Genomic DNA, 18,473 nt, shown 5'->3' with positions numbered 1-18,473 from the left:
CCACTCCCAAATCTCTTTGGTTTATTCCTTACCTACATCTACCTGGGATCAAGATTACCAAGGAATCTTACAGTCGCTAACCACCACTGTCAGCAGTCTGGTAATTAAGGCTTTTCTTATGGCGCATTAGATTGGTCTGCTGTCTCTCTCAGCTTTGTCTTTCTACTCTCTTCTCCATCTGCCTGAAACCTCTACTGTCCTGAGGATTTGGACAACTCCTTGAAAAGCTCAAACATGCTGAATACAGACCTAGAAACAGGCTGCTTTAAATTCTCTTCTTTCCAAGAAGTTATGCTCATTTCAACCCTAAAGCATGGGCTGCCATCTGGAGGGTAATCCAGCCCCCAGATTAATATGGCCTTTTTATAAACCATGCTCCAGTGGAGCCTCCTCCACTGTGGCAGTTGAGAGCTGCCTCCAGGCACAGCCTCAGCAGTGAAATATCCGCCCAGTGGGGTGACGGCCCACACAGATCCCCTCATCCATTAGGCTAATTCTGAACGAAGCATACTGAATTTAGGACACAAAACCTCATGAATTACATTTCATGCCTTGGGATATTATGACAGCTCAGAGGAGTTGGTCCACACCCACACTTGTTAACAGATTGCCACAAAGCAAAAAAGGAGATAGGGGCAGGGATACTTCAGAATACTAAGTGATAGATCGGTCAGTGGCACCATCTTGCCATAATAAGGCTAACGGTTCTAAATGACAAGCAAAGTTCAAAGGAGGAGATGTTCAAGCTCTGAGAGATACTGACTTCTCTTGGTACAGTCTTCTCTTTTGATCTACTTCAGGCTGGAACTCTACTTCTAATTACACAAAAAGCTTAAGCAAAATGGAGTTGAGAAAAAGGATGTGTGCAAACACTCGCTGAAGGCAGTGAGGGTGGGGGTTTGATAGTTTGGCACGTACGATGCAGACCACAGCAGCTCACTATTCTTACAGAACACTCTGGTTTCCAGTATAAAGAAAAAAAGGGAAGAATTTCAAAAGCAAAGTGACTTGCTTTTAAAATGATTAATTTGGAACCCTTTTCACTGATGATTGCCTATAACATAAAGTCAGACAAAGTAAAAATAAGATAACCCACAATCCTCAGATTAGTCATACAATAACTTTTCAGTGTATTGTACAGATAAAGTAGAGCCAATAACCTTATTTGTGCATGTTGTATTAAAGTCAGTGTATTTTTTTCCCATAACAAAGGAATATTTTAAAGACAGGAACAATCTTGAGATTATTTTTTTCATGCCACTAAGAGGAACAACTAAAAAAAAGTCTGAAAAATAAATCTTCTGACATGACAATATTAAAAGACTGAAAGTTTACCAGTGAAAATATCATCTGCTAAAATTAAAATTGTCTTTGAAGTTTGATGAGCTATATATGACTAAAATCAACTCTTAAAAAGTATTTGCTATGTTGTTCCCAGTATCACTAATTTATCATGTATATTTCTGCTGAAAAACAAAAACCATCAACTAGTATGCTTTTTACTTATATACAAAGTACAAAGTACAAAGAAGATGAAGCAAGAACAACTGATAAACAAAATTAACTGAATATCTAATTAAAGAGTTTATATGACTAATATACTTTTTTCTTTTATCACAGTAAAATGTGCTCGTTGCTCTCAAGTTTCTGTAACTGGATACCAGATAGCCAATTAAGCAACACTGTGATTCATGTATAGCTTTAAATTACATCAAAATAATAATGGAATTATCTCTTGTGTTTGGTCATGGTAAATCATTAACATATCTCTGTTTATGGAGTTACATTTCAATGAATTTATCAGTCAAAAATACAAACATGCTAAAAGACCTGGGCTATAAATTTCTACGATATACCTTACCTATGACATTTCCAGTTACAAAATTCATGGTGTTCAAAGCTCTATTTAAAATATTTTTGAAAGCCTAGCATTCACCTCCAATGTATAGGTATCATGAAGGAAGATATTCACAAACTGCAACTTCAGGTATGTCATCCCAGATGTTTAAACAGAGTCTAAAATCCTATGCAGTGAATGGAGTGAGTTCTCAGTGTGCCAGAGTCCAGACAAAAGCCACCTTGATGGGAAGACAGGTAGCTGCAGAGCAGTTCCACTCTGATGTGACACGATTTATGCCACACAGGTGCCTCTTGATTTATACCGACCCTGTGGGGAACCTATTGTGACCAACTATTGAGTGATGTTTCATAATCAGTTTGGGCCAAAATACCTTTACATTATCTTCTCCCCACTTTTCTCCTGGCTGTGCACTCCCTCTCTCACCATGTCTTGTCACTAAGGTTTGTTGCACCCCTGTCACCATCAGCATAGCGAGCCACGTAGCAAAAATTGTTTTGTTTTGTTTTGTTTTTTTCCTTTGGGATTACTTTTCAGCCTTCTCATAATCCCTGTGAGGATGAGTGCTGAAGCTGGCTGAAAGAAGAGGAGAGTGACAGGGGGCAGGAGTCAGGGCAGCACAGATTTACACCCCATTAAAGCAATGGTGAAACATCACATCATTACTGGCTAACCTAGCTGCCAGGTAAAGTTGTGTGCCCTCGAGAGGTTCCACTGACCAATTCAAGAACCTTTCGAGCCAGAAGTCTCAGGCTGGACAAAGTGAACAGTCTTCATAACATATAAATAGCAGGAACACAAAGGTATTGACAGCAATGGAAGTTAGGCATCTACATATTTTTTGTGCATCTGACTCTAAATGGTTTTTTATGTTTTTGATAACTTCATCTTTCATGGTGACTGTGTCAGAAGCATTTTAAACAGGAAAAAAAAAAGAACAAAAAAACAACAAAAAAAAACCACCAAAAAAAGGAGTTTTCACATCCAGAGATTCCAGGAAACAGTACCAAAATGCGCCTCTTTCCCAGACTTCTCTCTTCTGTAAAAATAGAAGTTTGTACAGTCCTTTTTCTGTTGAACTGTTGGTGTGTTGGGTCAGGCTGCCCTGGAAGCCAAACACCATTTTCTGATTACCCTGTTCTCCAAACCTCAAGGAGAGACTGATATAAGGAACTCCCAGAATAAAATAACGCTGAAAAAGGATGCAGTATCCATATAACTAAATCAGCAGTCAGGGTACCAATGCTTATAGAAAAGTCTTTCAAATATACTGAGTTATTCTTTGTATGTGCCAATCCAGTATATAATACAACAGCATTTTAATCCTTATTTTAATTTTTGACTTAAACTAGGTCGAACTGTAATTGTTGGCAATGCATTTGCATATATGTCTACTATAGTAACTAAATCATTCTGAACACTCTGGGCCAACTAAAGATTTTTCATTCCTCAACAGTAATTCCAAATAGTTTCAGTTTTGGACTTTGCCCTTTTTGTTTGTTTATTTGTTTGTTTTTACAATGAAGAATAAACTCACTGATTTGTGTACTCCCATGATGGGAGGTATTCATGTTTATAATAAATCTCTTGTTTCCAGTGATATTTTACTTTCTTGTGTGGAAAAAAGAAAAAGTAACTAAGTAGTCCATTGTCAGAATTATACCTTAGGCAAAAGTATAAGAAATTAGAAGAGGACAGATTGTGGAAAATACTGTTGTGTAATCTTTTTCTTATAGCTGTCCAGTGCATTCTGAGAAGGATCTAGGGCACAAGTTATGATTGGATGTAAGTGTTAACACATTGCTGTTAATTTTTTGTCAAATATGAAATTTGGGCGAATGAACATATGTATCCTGTTATTCTCAAGCCTAACCCAAAGCAAAGGAGTTCACTGACCTATAGTTCTTAGTCATGCATTCGTCATTAGCAAAGTGTTACATGAAGGTTTACAATACATACCGTAAATAAACTATTGCTGAAATTCTTTTTTTTTTTAATCAATTATGCTATGTAGCATGAGTCTTTTTTTCATTATTTACAAGTTCTTCAGATATTAAATATAATATAAAATTAAATAGCTAGTGAATTGGCCACTATACGGCCACAGATTGAGTATGTCTGGAGGTACTATATCCTGTGTATTCATCCATAATATGCTACGTAAACAGACAAGAATAACACCTAGATATGAACAATATGAACTTTAAGTGTTACACATCTGTTAGTAAATATAAAAAGGATCCTGTTTAATTGATTGTTTCAGAATATTCATACTACTATCAGAATATTCATACTACTATGATGTTCTAAACTGTAAGAATTTATCACAAGTATTTAAGTCCCTCAGTGTTCCTCCAAATAACTTTCCATTTTGTATTGACATGGCATACTCTCAAATCCCCAATAATTATTACCGTTAAGAATGCATGCAGATATAGATGGATTTTTCAGAATGAAACCTGTGTACAGCACTAAACCTTAATACAATCTACAAAGCTATGGTACATCTAAGACAAAAACAATGTTCAGAGCAGCTTCTTGTAAAACCACTCCTAATTTGGAATGCATGAGCACATGCTTACTTCACCAATAATGCTGGAAAGCACTTACTCTAGAACTGGAAAGCAGACTAATTCTTGGGGAAAAAAATCTGTACTAGCATTTGTTGTTACACCACTAGCCCAAAGGCACCTTTACTGAGATCAGCTTTATATGCGAAGACCATTGCAGCTCACAAGAGATCTGTATCTCTAAAGCAGAATATTCTGAAGGACTTCATTAGTTTAAAATTGTTATCAATCATTAACTTAAAATAGATATCAATGATAAGTACTTAGGACACAGTATTAAATTTTGATTTTGATATTCACTAATTAACATTTTAATGTTTTTCCACAGTACCATTAAGCGTTGTTTGTTTTGTCTGCAAGGAAACACTTGGGTGTCTTTCAACATTAGATATGATGAAGCGCCTACATATAATTTAGAAACACAAAGTGTAGCTTGAAGCCAAAACTCTGGCAAAAATGATCGCAGAATAATGTGACTCCTGATGTTTCAAATTTATGCAATTACAGTCTTTTTAGGACTATAGTTTCACACGGCGTAAATCATATACAGTATGCACCTACTTCTAAACTGCATTTCATGGTATATACTATTTTGTATTTATTATGATTCTGGTTTCAAGAAGTTGTATCTTGCTGTCTCCCACAGAGAGTTATTGTAAAAGTTTTGCTGTACCTGACTATGTTTTATTCTGCTAGTAAGAGACATACGATTTTTGACTGTTTAAGAAAGTCTTTTCCAATCATCCAAACTTTTGGATGATTATCCAACTGATATGGAAAATCTTTTGAGGTTGCACAGTTTTCTCTCACATTATAAAAATAACTGGATGTTTACCACTTTAATGGGAAATGTGAAAAATTGCACAAACAGTCTGAAATAGAAAATTCTCATATATCTAATCTGTACATAAAGAATGAAACATACATAGTCGCAGAGAGACTGAACAGACACTTTTTATTGCATTAAATCTTATTTAGATGCTTAACACAGAAAGTACCTCAGATAAGTATGGTGTATAGTGCCCTGTAGAGCTGACAATTCTCAATGGATTATAATCTAACATGAATAAAGAAGTTTTATTATTCCATCATTAATTCAGATAAAAGTTTTCTAAAAAAAGCATTAATAAAGTGAGATAGAATTTGTACAAATGTACTGTCAAGTTTTATCTATATGGGAACATATATATGTTACATATATATGGAGAGATTAGGTATAGATGTATATGTATTTATTCTCAGATGTACATAGAGATGGAGAAAGAGAGAAAAATAAACATTTTAAATACACAGATATGCTATTTCTAATTATCTTAACTACGATCTTTTAGGGTTTGATTAAATTAGGAAAAAGAGTGGAAGGAAAAACTGTTGACAAGTTGTCACTGAGCTGTAACTGCAAACTTTTCATTTAGTGCATTTTAATGTCTCTGACTCGCTTATTCTCTGTTTTTTTGTAAACTATGTTTGGCCATTCATGGACAGCCTCACCTACAGAATAGTTGGATTAACGCAATCTGAAGGTTGAAAGTCTAAAGAAGGGTCTGTAGGGTTCCTAGGAAACATATTTCTTTTTTTTTAATAATAATCAGATCTTAGTGATTAAATTCTCCCTTATTATTTTCTTCCACACTAGATTTTTTTCTTTTCTTTCCCCCTGAGCCAAAAACTTTGGAAGTCCTCAGTCCATTTTTACTTTGGGAACATACTTCTATGCTATGCTTCTCCAATTGGAAAGCTCAGCTGAAAATGCCAAGAAAAAATTTGAAAATTATATTCTGTCTTTCCAGTAGATTGTGTAAAACAGTAGGGACCTGGAAGAAGTGCTCACCACGCCATTTTCCATCAGCAGTCCTGGCTAACCAGGGAGGTCCCAGCTGACTGGAAGATAGCAGATGTGACCCCCAACCACAAGAAGGGCCAGAAGGAGGATCCAGCGAATTTACAGGCCCCATCAGTCTGAACTCGGTGCTGAGGAAGGTTATGGAGCAGATCATCTTTAGTGCCATCACGTGGCACACACAGGACAAACAGCCCATCAGGCCCAGTCAGCATGGGTTTATGAAGCGCAGGTCCTGCTTGACTAACCTGATCTTCTTCTATGACAAGGTGACCCACTTTGTGGATGAGGGAAAGGAAAACCCCAATAAAACAAAAAAATATTTGATATGTTTGAAGTAAATTTTGAATTTACAGTTTTGATTATTCCCACGTGAAACTGTTGTCCATATTATGTTAATCTAATCATAGAATATATCAAAGAACTAAAGCATCCAACTGAATCACATGATTGAAAAAAAGATCAATTTGGTTTAAAGAATGTGTGTAATCAAATAGATAAACTTAAAAATCCCTATATCATAATGAAAAAAATTCTATTCCTGTTACAGAGTGAATACAGTGTTTAGATGAAATATGTAGAGACAAAAATTAATAATTTTAGATATTATTTAATTTTAATTCTTATCCTGAATTGAGGCAGAGATTGCTAGTTCTTTCATATCACTTTAGTTAATTTACTTATACAGCTACTGATTAAGCTAGGTAAGAAGGGCTTTTATCATTAACAAGGCCAATTTGTAAGGAAGATTTTTTTGACAACATAGTGCTATAAATGAAGTAGCATTCTATTCTCCCTGATGATTTACCTCTGGAACGTCTTTGTATTCTTACTTTTGAAATAATACATTAAAAGCTATTTTAGTGATATTTTTTTCTTGAATGTGTGTGGGGAAGGGGAAGAAAGAAGGAAGCTCCAATTCACTAAGTAACAGTCAATTTAATTTTATTGAAATAATGCACTAAAATCACATAGGAAAAAGCATCCACTGCATATTTGGTCACAAGAATAATTTTCTCACGTTGGATGAAATTCAGGAAAATTCATTTCATTCAGATGACAGAATAAGTGCTTAGGTGCCTGTCCAAACTTATCTTTTATGTCCATTCATATAGTGTTGGAAATCCTTTACTTCTTTTTAGTTTTCTCTAACATCAAGCCTAGCTAAAAGTAATTCAACAATTGCTTTATTTTTCTAGGTGAATTTTGGCATTTCACATTACAGCCTTGTGCACAACCAGGAAACACATTGAAAAACGGGGAGGACAAAGGCTGACAAACTTGTTAGGTGTTTAAAATAATTATTGAGTTTGCTTGATTGTCTTTCTGTTGTGTTTTTTTTTTTTTTTTTTTAATTCAGATCCATTACTGTCTGTTGTGGAGACACACCTGTCTTCTTTAGGAACATGAAGATGGACCAACTGGGTACTAAAATCAAATTTTCTTGAGTCAGACTAAAAGTGTTCTTCCTGTTTCCTTGAGGAGGACAGATATTTCACAGTGCTGATGGGAAAAACAATGTTGCCTGAAAAACAGGTGAACCTGAAAAGACTCAGAATTTACCAATATAGAAAAACAGAACATAATTTTTATATAAATATACATATCATGGATATGATATATTTATATCATAAATATGTAACATCTACACTAGTCTACAATTAAAAATAAACTTATCTGAAGTTTTAGGATTTTTCATATGTAAGAAACAATATTAGTTGATTCCTTTCTGAACAGGTCTGAACTGAAATTTTTGTATTTTTATTATTATTATGAGGGGGTTTTATATTAGAAGGGACCTGTTCATTTGAGTTTTTTAGAGTGTTGAGGGTAAGAGGAAGAATATTGTGGAATGCAGTTCCTTTGGTCATTATGTGGTTCTTTACCTGTGCCTTGCTTCCCCTTGCCTCTTGTTCCTTGCCTGCTTTTCTCCCCTCCCCAGCATACGCTGCTGCCAGCCCACAGAGCGTCTCAGAGCTGAGTGGGAAACACTCCTCATCTCTTTATAGCTCCAAGCTTCTTGTAGCCTGCATACTTCTGAATACTGTATTTGACATAATATTTTATCTGGGGTCATTATTTCCAGGGAAGCAGTTTATATTGAGGTCACCACAGCTACGTAAGAACCCTTTTAACAGGAGAATAGCTTAAAAAGAAAACAGTACTTTAACCCTTACAACGGGATTAAGTTATTGATTAAAAAACTGGAAATGAAGTTACACACAAAAAACATTAAATGCAGAACAGGATAAGTGGGGAACAAATCTTTCGTTCCTCATCTAGGATTTTTCTGCTTTGTGTCTTGGCTGTGTCATGCTGTCTTTTAAGAAAAGCCTTTGAGAAATGAATTTCTCCTTCAATTTCTACCCTGTGCTTCCACCTTCTGCTTTTCTGGTTACTATTCAATGTGATAAGAAGATATTTCAGACGAGCTCTCAAGATTTCTGTGACTCTCTAAGGTTGCTTGTTGCAGTGCAGCCATTCTTAACGCTCTCCCAAACATCAGGTGAACAGCAGGACGCCTTTCCCAGGACTGACTGCAGATAGCAGCAGTCTGATGGGAGCCTGTAGGTTCATGAGACCGAGGAGTGCAGATTCTATGGCTCTAGTTTCTTTCCTTTTGTCTTAGCAAGTCAAACTGCATTTGCTTGTGCCATAGCACTCTATCAGTCACCGCTTAGAGAAAAACATTCCTTCCTCTGATGCTGTTCTATGGAAGCCATGCAACACAATAATACAAGTACTTGGTCCCATGACATTAGTTTTAATTGCTGGTGTATAGAAGAGACTAATGTACCTCAACAATAAATATCAGATATCTCTGTCGCTCAGCAGTGCGGGAGCCAAATGAATGAGATATGCCTGGAACCTTCCCACCTTGCCTTAGACACTGCATGGAAGTACCCTGTTTAAGAACTGAACTCCAGTAGCTCCTTCAGCAGCAAACACACCGGAATTACTGAGGATTTCCTCAAAAGTGTGCTCAGCACCATTCCCCAGAGGCCTGCCAGCAGGGGAAAATTTTGAGGTGAACCATCACTATTGACGTTTCAGCACACCATGTACACCTGCGGAAGCACATCCCTGTAAATCATGTATCCACCCCCAAGGGCATGCCCTGACACTTGCAACCTGCTTCATTTCCAACTCAAGGTGGAGGACTGTGAGGTGAGAAGCAGAGAAATGTGGGGGTGAACGGGGATTGCCCCAGCTCCCCACCGCACTGACTGGTGACCTGCTAATGAAACCCCAAACTACCTCAAGCTTGGTTCCTTGCCCTCCCTTTTCTGTGCCACCCATTCCACTTTTCCCCTTTCCACCAACACGTTTATTATCCAAATAAAGACAAACACATCATCCCAAACGCATTCTGGAGGACCAGCATGTTTTTTGGCAGTGTCTAGACCAGTCTGCAACATGTGGTCACCCCTAGCCTCTATTGAGTAGGAGGCTGCTGGCTTAGGTTACTGTCTAAGGTTTGGCTAAGTGAATCTTGATATCTTTCCAACATTAAAATATTTTGCATTTTTTGCAGGGTATGAACTGGCCCCTGGAAATGAACACTAGTTTTCTTCAGTGAAAATGAAACATAGACCTTTCAAATGTTATCCAGCAGAACCAAGACATTAAGTCTAAGAGCGGAACAACATGATTTTCTTGTCAGGGAACTATCACTTTTTTGCACTTGCTTCAGTTCTCACAGGCTTTTTTACAGGCTTTTAATCAACAAATTAATATATTCTTGTAGCTTCTTGATATAAAGCTAAATATTATAACTTCACATTCATTTACGGTCAGACCTTACCATCTGTATCTGAAAGTCATGTTTGCAAATTAACTCTTTCATATTCTTCAATAGCTATTTAGTTTTCTGAAATGTGTCTGTTACAAACCATGCACTTCTCAAATTATTTAATCTGTTTCTTAGAACTATGAGAAATCAAATATATGCTTGATTCTAAAAATCATAAATAAAAAGCCTCTAGTTAGCCATTAATACTTGCACTCTTATTGAAATATTCTCATGCATACAGTATATTTAGCAAGACAACATCAAACCCTAAAAAGGTTCTGCCTTTTGTTTTCTTCATCAAAAATATCTCAGTAAGCAACAGTAGTTCAGAATAAAATGTGTGGAGTCACTTCGCTTTCTGTTCCCCAGGCTTATGTGCAAATGAAAAGGTAAAATCATCTAGGATTGTCATACAGGAAAAGTTTTCTGAGTTGGTATTTCAGAAAAAATACTTCAGAAGAACGTCAGAAATTAGCTCCAGAAGGAAATATGTTACATCTCTCCTTTTATATAATTGTTTCTGAAAACATGTATAACAGGATCTCAGAATATTGCTTCAACAGAATGAATCATTTAAAGTAATATTTTATGAAAATAAAAAAAAAATAATGATGTATTATTCTCTGGCCACTATTGGCCATAGGCTGGCAAGCAGCATAAAATGTTCTGCCAATGACTGTCAGAATTAATTTGCAAGCCTTCTGCTTTTTCTGGTGTTGTGCTGCACAACGTACTGAGTTTTGCTTGCTTTATTTATTTTTTTTTTCCTATGAGATTTAGACAACCACCAGATTTTCTTCCATTTGTTTCTGTAGCTAACATGCTAGAAGATCTATCAACAGGTTACTGTTCTGACACCAAAGCCTAATTCCAGTGCAACCTACCGAGGATTGTTTGTTTCTTACAAGTTGCCCTCTGTGTCAATCCACAAAGGAGATGGATTGTTATACCCTGCAAACTCATGCACTTAGCTTTGGAGCCTTAATTACCTGTACAGCAGCAGGAGACCAAAGTGACAAAACATAACCACCATCAACTAGGCTAGAAAAAGTGAAACAAAATGTTCTTCGTGCATCAGTTTCTCTCCACTCATCTTTGCATATATATTTGTACATTCAGAATAATCAGATGCTATTATGTTAACTTCTGAATGTTTGCTGGATGGTTTTAGACCAGCATAACGTTTATAATTACAGAACATCTTTGCAATTCCGTAAGTAATCGCCAAAGTAAAATTTAAACCACAAAATCCCACAGTAAATATATATATATAAAAATGTACAGAAAAGGGGAAGTTTACAAAGAAAAGTTCAGGTACACTTATAACTATAGATTTTCAGCAAAGGTAAAAACCAGTATCAGTAATATTAAAAAGCTTAGTATTCAGTGTTAATTACTACCATTTTTTTGCGAACAACAATCATCTAGATATTATATGATACCTGTCTGCATGGAAATAAAGTATGTTTAATGCCTTTTCAATTAAATTATTAATGCCAACATACCATCACATTACCATCACACATTAACGTATCAAATACCTTCATACAATTTGAATAGAAATGATGTGTTTGCTACTTACCTAACTGGGTCTCCTGAATTGTTAGCTTAGTCTCCAAGGGGTGTAAAAGCTTTGGTGGTTTATCTGTTAGTGGTGCTAGAAAAGAAAGAAATTCACATATATATTTTTCTGATTATGATTGGGTAGAATAAGACTTGATTTTATACCTAATGTTTCAGGAATGCTTCAGTTTTTCTTTTTTTTCAATAATGTTCATGCCTTCAGTAGCTGTAAATGTTTTTGCTTAGAGAGTAAATATAGCACCAAAATTTAGTGTCTTTCACATGCTAAGGTATTGAAGGCATTTTTGTTAAAAAAAGTAATCTCTTTAAACCTTCACAAAAACCATGCATTGACATGTTACAATTTTGTCTTTTCATAAATATTATCCAGCATTTCCTAGTTTGTTATTTAATTATTTTTTTATCAAATATAGTAATTAATTGAGAAATAATATAAACTAAATTGCTGTCAAAAAACCTGAATATTTGATAAAATTTTTATTTAAAAATATATTAGTCACTGAAACTTTTGAAAGTGGAGTACTACAAAAAAGCTCAGTTTTCAAAATCCAAGGGATGGATATAGTGAAATAATGTCAAGATTCCTAATAAGATGACTTCCTTCCTCCCTTTTGATCTACCCTGAAATGATATTAGTAGACTTAAGCAAATTGGGAAATAGGAGTTTTGTAGTGGTCAAAAATCTTCTGAAGATTTGATTGAAGCATGTTCAAACCATACAGCTAAATAGTGCAACTATTCTACTAGATTCATCATCTGTATACTTAATTCATAGAAGTGACATTGATTATTACTATTTTTGTTGTTGTCAGCAAGCATACTCTTTACTGATCTCTGACAGATGAGTGTATACTATATGAAAAAAGGACATTCATTTATTTTTTCTTTAAAATTGATAGTAAATGTTCATGGGAAAGCTCCAACTTTTGTAGTCACCTGGAACATTTTGATATTTTGCTTTTCAACATTAATTTGTACTTCAATCTTTAACACAGATTATGGGCTGTCAGAGATTTAAAGTACATTTGACATTTTGATATAACTCTATAATATTTGTTCCCTCCAACTTGTCAAAATCACTGTTTCCTTTCTTACTCACACACACACATCCACGTGTGTATGGGTTTAATCTACTAAACACTCTCGTCTCCTGTCAATTGAATTGCAGAAGAGGTTTAGTTCTCTTTACTATGTTTCCTATGCTCTTTGATTGAATTATCAGTGCCCTTCAAAATCTACAGTATTAATTTCAACTCTGCAGCAATTACAGAATGGATCCATTATCAACTCATATGTTTCTGCTATACAGAGGTTCTCCTTTTTCTGACCAGAGCATAAACCCACCCAATTGGTGTCTGGGATGTTGATCCATCAGATCTAGGACTGAATCAACATATCTCTTCAAGCATGGGAAAAGGACTGGATTTGATCCACAGACCCTCTTTCAGTTCATTTTTCCAACAACAGCTTCTACTCTCTACAGGAAATCATTCTGCATTACACACTTTGGAGAGAGGCACAGCTGTGAAAGACTTTTCAGCAACATCTCTGGGCTGTTACTTCTCTTTACAACAATTTGAATGCTTTTTAGCTTTCTTTGTCTCTTTTTTTTAATGTTTCTTTTTCTTGGAGGCTAAAGTGGGTGGAAGGGAAAAGGATTCAAAATATACTTTTTCTTAAACTGCAAAATTAGTCATTCCCATTTCTTAACTTCTCTGTAAAGGCTCATAATTTATCAGCACATTGCCATATTTTAAACACCATCCACTATGAATTTAAATTTAGTTTTGCAGTTCTGTCATTCTCAACTCAATTACCATTCATCAGATAATGTCTTCTGAGTCACTGTTGTTCTAAATCTGTTTTGAAACTCTTCGAGCAAACAAAGTTCTCTCATTGTAAGTAAAGATATAGTAACTGATGATATTATAGTAACTATAATAATCCAAGTGTAACAAATAAGTAGATTATAAAACAGTATTTTCCTCAATTTAAGCAAAGATCGACATTATTTTTGTGGTCCTGTACTTCAGGTCTCTAAGAGGCTTCCTACTTTTAAACGAATAGGCACAGAATATTAATATATGTATTATGAAGTTATTATAAAATTTGTGCCCAATTTAATTTTCCCATAACTTGTGAGATTCAATAGATAATATAACAGAGAAAATGTTACTGAAAATAATAAATTACACGCATAACTGATGTATCAGAATCACAGGAGCATGTAGGTCAGAAAGACCCTCTGGAGGCCAAGTGGTCCAACCTTCCCCTCAAAGCAGGTCCAATAGAGCAGGTTGTGAGGACCTCATCCAGTCATATTTTGAACATCTCTGTGAATGGATATTTCTCCACTTCAGGCATTCCAGCCCCCAACCACCTTGTGGCCCTGAACTAGACTCCATCCACTATGTCCATGTCTTTTTGTACAGCAGGGAGCCCAAAATTTGACACAGCATTCCAGATGTGCCCTCACAGATGCTAAATACATGTGAAGGATCATCCTCCTGGACCTGCTAAATTCTTGCCAAGAGCTGTGCAGTTGGCCTTTGCCAACTCATGTTCAACTTACTGTCCACCTGGCTGCCAGGACCTTTCCTGCAAAGCTTTTTCCTATTCAGTCACTCCCTGGTTCTACACTGTGCGCAGGGTTATTCCAATTCTAGAGCAAGACGTGTCATTAGGCTTTGTTGGACTCCATGACTTTCTGCAGTTTGTCAAACTCTCCCTAAACAGCAGCCCTACCCTTCACTTTGTCACCCATTCCTCCCATTTTGCTGAGACTGCACTCTGTCCCATCATCCATGAGTACGTGAAAATTCTAATCAACATTAAACCAAGATACACCAGAGATTAACTCTGTTGTATACTTATTTTATAGTGATAGTTACCAATATTTGTGGCCAGGAAGAATAATGCTTAATACAGCAGTGCATCTCTAAGCTCTCTAAATTGGGGCAAATATCAGTATTTCAGTGTTGCATTCCCTATTGATGCCTACCAACCTAACAGCGTGGTGGGTATATCTATACTACAAGCAATCATATCCCCCAGAGCCAACTCCTTCACCCATCTGGAAAAGCAAAAGCATCCCTGGGTGTTCTGCATTCCAGAGTTTTAGGCTGTAGAGGAATACTGTGAATGGGAGTAATATAGGCAAGGAAAATAATTTTAATAACTCGGTACTTTTAAAATATCAGATTTTCAAAGGAAATGTGTCCTCAGTCAATCAACACCTTTAGTGTCTGTTATTTTATTTTTTTATTAGCCTGCAAATGTATGTATATGGACTGAGGCAGAGGTGGGAATTTTGCCAGCTCCCTTTTAAGTTTACACTCTCCACAGATAGCAACATTAATGGACAGCACAGAGTTTCTGTAATCCTCATGTTGTTTAGAAACTCTGAAGCAGACTTATGTGTCTCCTACAAGCTGTTTCATATCCTTCAAACCATGGGGTGTGACTTCTCGACTTGGTCAACCAATGCAACAGGCTATTCGAAATTAATATAATTTTCTGATGGGTATATAGAGGCACAGTTATCTACTAAACTGAACAGCAAAAACAGCTTTTAATCCTTTCTTCCTAAACTTCTATGAAATAGCAAGAATCCAACAAAAATTACAAAACTCACAACTGGTCTCTTAAACAGTTACAGATGGTCTCTTAAACAAGTTAAATACCTTTTTTTCTTTTTTATGAATAGGTGTAGGAAGGCAATAATTTTCACATCCTACAAAAATATCCATGATATAAAAGCACTTCCTGTTCTGTACTGTATGCAAAGAACCAGAACTCTTTTGAATGTATTGAAAAAAATAAAGAGAGGGTCCTCTTCCCACCAGGTAGTAGTTATCAACATGGTTGTCATACAGGAGGAACAGCGTGTTCAGGTTCCTATTCTTGCATAAGGGAATTCTCAAGTGTCTTGGCAACAATCTTAGTTTCTGGATGTTATTATCTACTGATGCATGCGTGCACTTCTCCCTCCTTCTCTTCCCATGCCCCCTCCCCTTTTCCTTTCTCTCTTTCCCTATTTTTTTTCCCTTTCCCGTTTAAGAGTAAAGAACCTTATCCAAGAAAAAGCTAACAAAAACTGGTATATTCCTTTCAAAAAAATGGGGTTTGACAGGTCAGATTCTTTCAAAGAAAAGCTGTTGGATCATAAATCAAGTTTGCAGCCCATCTTATGTTTGATTACTGAACCTTCACTGATGAATGGTTTGAGAACAAATATGTGTCAAACTTGTTTTTCATTAGAAACAAACTACAGTAAAAAAACCCAACAAGCATAAGTGAAGTAACCAATTCTGAGGCCATATTAACAATTAATATTTAACTTCAGAGATACCGTTCAGCTGCAGAAATATTGATCTTGCTCAAAGAGAAAGTGCCTAAATTCACATTCCATGTCTATCAGATTGGATGTACACTTAAAACACATTCAACAATTTGTCTTGCGGTGATGAAATTGAGAGCCACCACAATCAGTCACCCACTGGAAACTAGCCAGAAGGCAGTATTTTTACATCAGCCACCTACTTCCATACATTTGCTCTATGCAAAATTCTGTTATTTGAAGAGACCAGCCACCTGTTAGAATTTAACACAGCTAATGAAGAAAAGCTTAATCCAAACTGTACCTCAAAATATCACTAATCTGGACATCAAAAAATGGAACTGCCTCAAAACCCACAAGCTTTATAATAGAAAAATAATAATTCCAAAGATCTATGTTCATGTCTCTTCTACAAAGTGCTCTCAGATTCTTCTTTGCAAATTGTAATGATTACAAATAGTCTAAGTTTCTTAGAGGTAGACAGGGCTGAGTGGAATTGTCTGCAACTCAGAAAGGCAGTTTATTGGCTGGACACTTCCTGCAAGGACAAAAATTCACAGAAATGGCTCCCTTACCTGGCCAGTCTGCATTATTTATATTTTTAGAACATTTCTTCTTCAACTTTTTATTGAAGTAAAACTTACTTTCTGAGGATGAAAACCCTTCTGATCTCTCTGAGACTTGAGATGATACAATGAGATTAAACTTCTTATGTTTATGAACTTAGGCCATTTTTAGAACAAATGAATGACATCTCCCTGGAAGACACTGCAACTATAGCACAGGTTAAATAGGGGAAAGAATTAATTACTATGATAAGGTAAAATATTCCTACATTTTGAAATCAAGGGAAACCAGAGAGATGGAGTTCTTTTCTTGAAGTCCACACTGTTTGTTTGAATTCACACCACAGTTCAGAAAGATCCCCCATCTCTTAGCTTGCCTCTAGAAACTGAGAGAATTCCTCATTACAATTTAATTTCCTGCTGATTTTCTGAGCCTGGGTTTCCTTTTGTCCTTTCTTATTCTGCTATTTTTGGCACAGGCAAATGACCTCAGGGGACAAGGCAGCTCTGTCAGAGGAGGGTTATTAGGTCTGATTGACTAAAAAGCTGAACCTTCAGGCACTTCTCAGCATAGTGCCTGGCACTGCTGCTGCTCCTCGTGCCCTCAGAGTTGGCCAGTGCCTGGCTATGAAGCGCATGTGGTGTGCTCACCCCTCTAACCACTGCATCTCAACATTTAACCAAGCATTGTCAAGCATGATGAACTCATACCAAGGGCAGTGGAGAGGATTTGAAAGGAGTTTAAGGCAACAGATTTTATTTTTTGGTATGTTAAAATGTCCGCTCCATGCGAGGGCTCTTGAAATAAAGCACTGTCATTGGAAAGCCATCATTTATGAAAAGCTGCCGTAGATGGCAATATTTAGCAATCACAGGTAAATTTAGAGAATAGGAGGAAAAAATATAGCTTTTCAGCTGATAACTGCAGTACCTTGGAAAACACTGGTGTATATTTTCGGGTTTGATTTCTTTTTTTTTTTCTTTAATAGTGATGTCTGTAAAAGAAACAATGCAGTAGCGGTAGTCTATACTAGGTTGCAATAAAATTAATTATGCGCAGCCTGAACCTGCAGTCTTGAAACATTAATATACACAGTCACTATCCAGATGAATATTAATATTGAGATCTCTGAGGTTTCTCAGAGCAATTGTGAGCAGAGCAAAACTGAAGTTATGCAATGCAAGGATGTTGAGTTTTTCTTTATTTCTCCTAACACAGGTATATATCACTAGAGAAATCGTTGCCTTTTAAAAAATAAATCTATGGCAAAGTCTTTCATAAAAAGGAAATTCTTTGTACCTGCTTGAGACTTCTAACAACGTTAAATCTTATTTTTCAGTTACAATCAGATTAGTTTTCATCCACAAGGGCATAATTTAAAATCACGTATGCCATGAATCACACATCAGCCCGGTAAGAATATTCTGCCTCACAGTGTGAACAAGCCTGGTTATACCCTGAATCAAGCAGTTCAAACTGAGGGCAGACACATATAAGGATACTAAAGATACGTGTGTGAAGCCATAGGCATATGACTGTAAATGAGCTGCTTAATGTGACTTAGTTATCACTATGACTGATTGAAGATCAGCTTTTATCTTCTGAAATGTTCCCAAAATCTTGCACTGAGAGACAAAAAATCTGCCCTCTTCTTTCAGTTTATGTCTTTCTTATTGTCTTCTCCTTACCACATTGATGTCCCTGCCCATGGCAGGGGGTTGGAACTAGATGATCTTTGAGGTCCCTTCTAACCCAAACCATTCTATGATTCTGTGGTACATATTAAAAAAAAAAAAAACACCAACCCTACAGCTCTGGGCATACAAATGAAAAAGGTCTTTATTTCTCATACCTAATCCTTTCTTCTAATGTTTTTCACAAACTGAAGTTATAATCCTCAATTCTTTTTACCTAAGAAAATT

General features: G+C 36.1%; 1 protein-coding gene across 1 annotated transcript in view; it reads right to left on the bottom strand.

Moving 5' to 3' along the window:
* IL1RAPL1 (interleukin 1 receptor accessory protein like 1) overlaps nt 1-18,473 on the bottom strand; it is a 753,247-nt gene that overhangs the window by 155,277 nt on the left and 579,497 nt on the right. Inside the window, exon 6 of the mRNA XM_054188558.1 lies at nt 11,644-11,718. Coding sequence (XP_054044533.1) covers nt 11,644-11,718 — 75 coding nt within the window. The remainder of the gene's footprint in view (nt 1-11,643; nt 11,719-18,473) is intronic.

The sequence above is a fragment of the Rissa tridactyla genome, chromosome 1, assembly GCF_028500815.1.
Source record: "Rissa tridactyla isolate bRisTri1 chromosome 1, bRisTri1.patW.cur.20221130, whole genome shotgun sequence".
In the NCBI taxonomy this organism is placed as follows: Eukaryota; Metazoa; Chordata; class Aves; order Charadriiformes; family Laridae; genus Rissa; species Rissa tridactyla.
The sequence above is the reverse complement of the archived record's forward strand: the minus strand, read 5'-3'. Positions and strand labels throughout refer to the sequence as shown.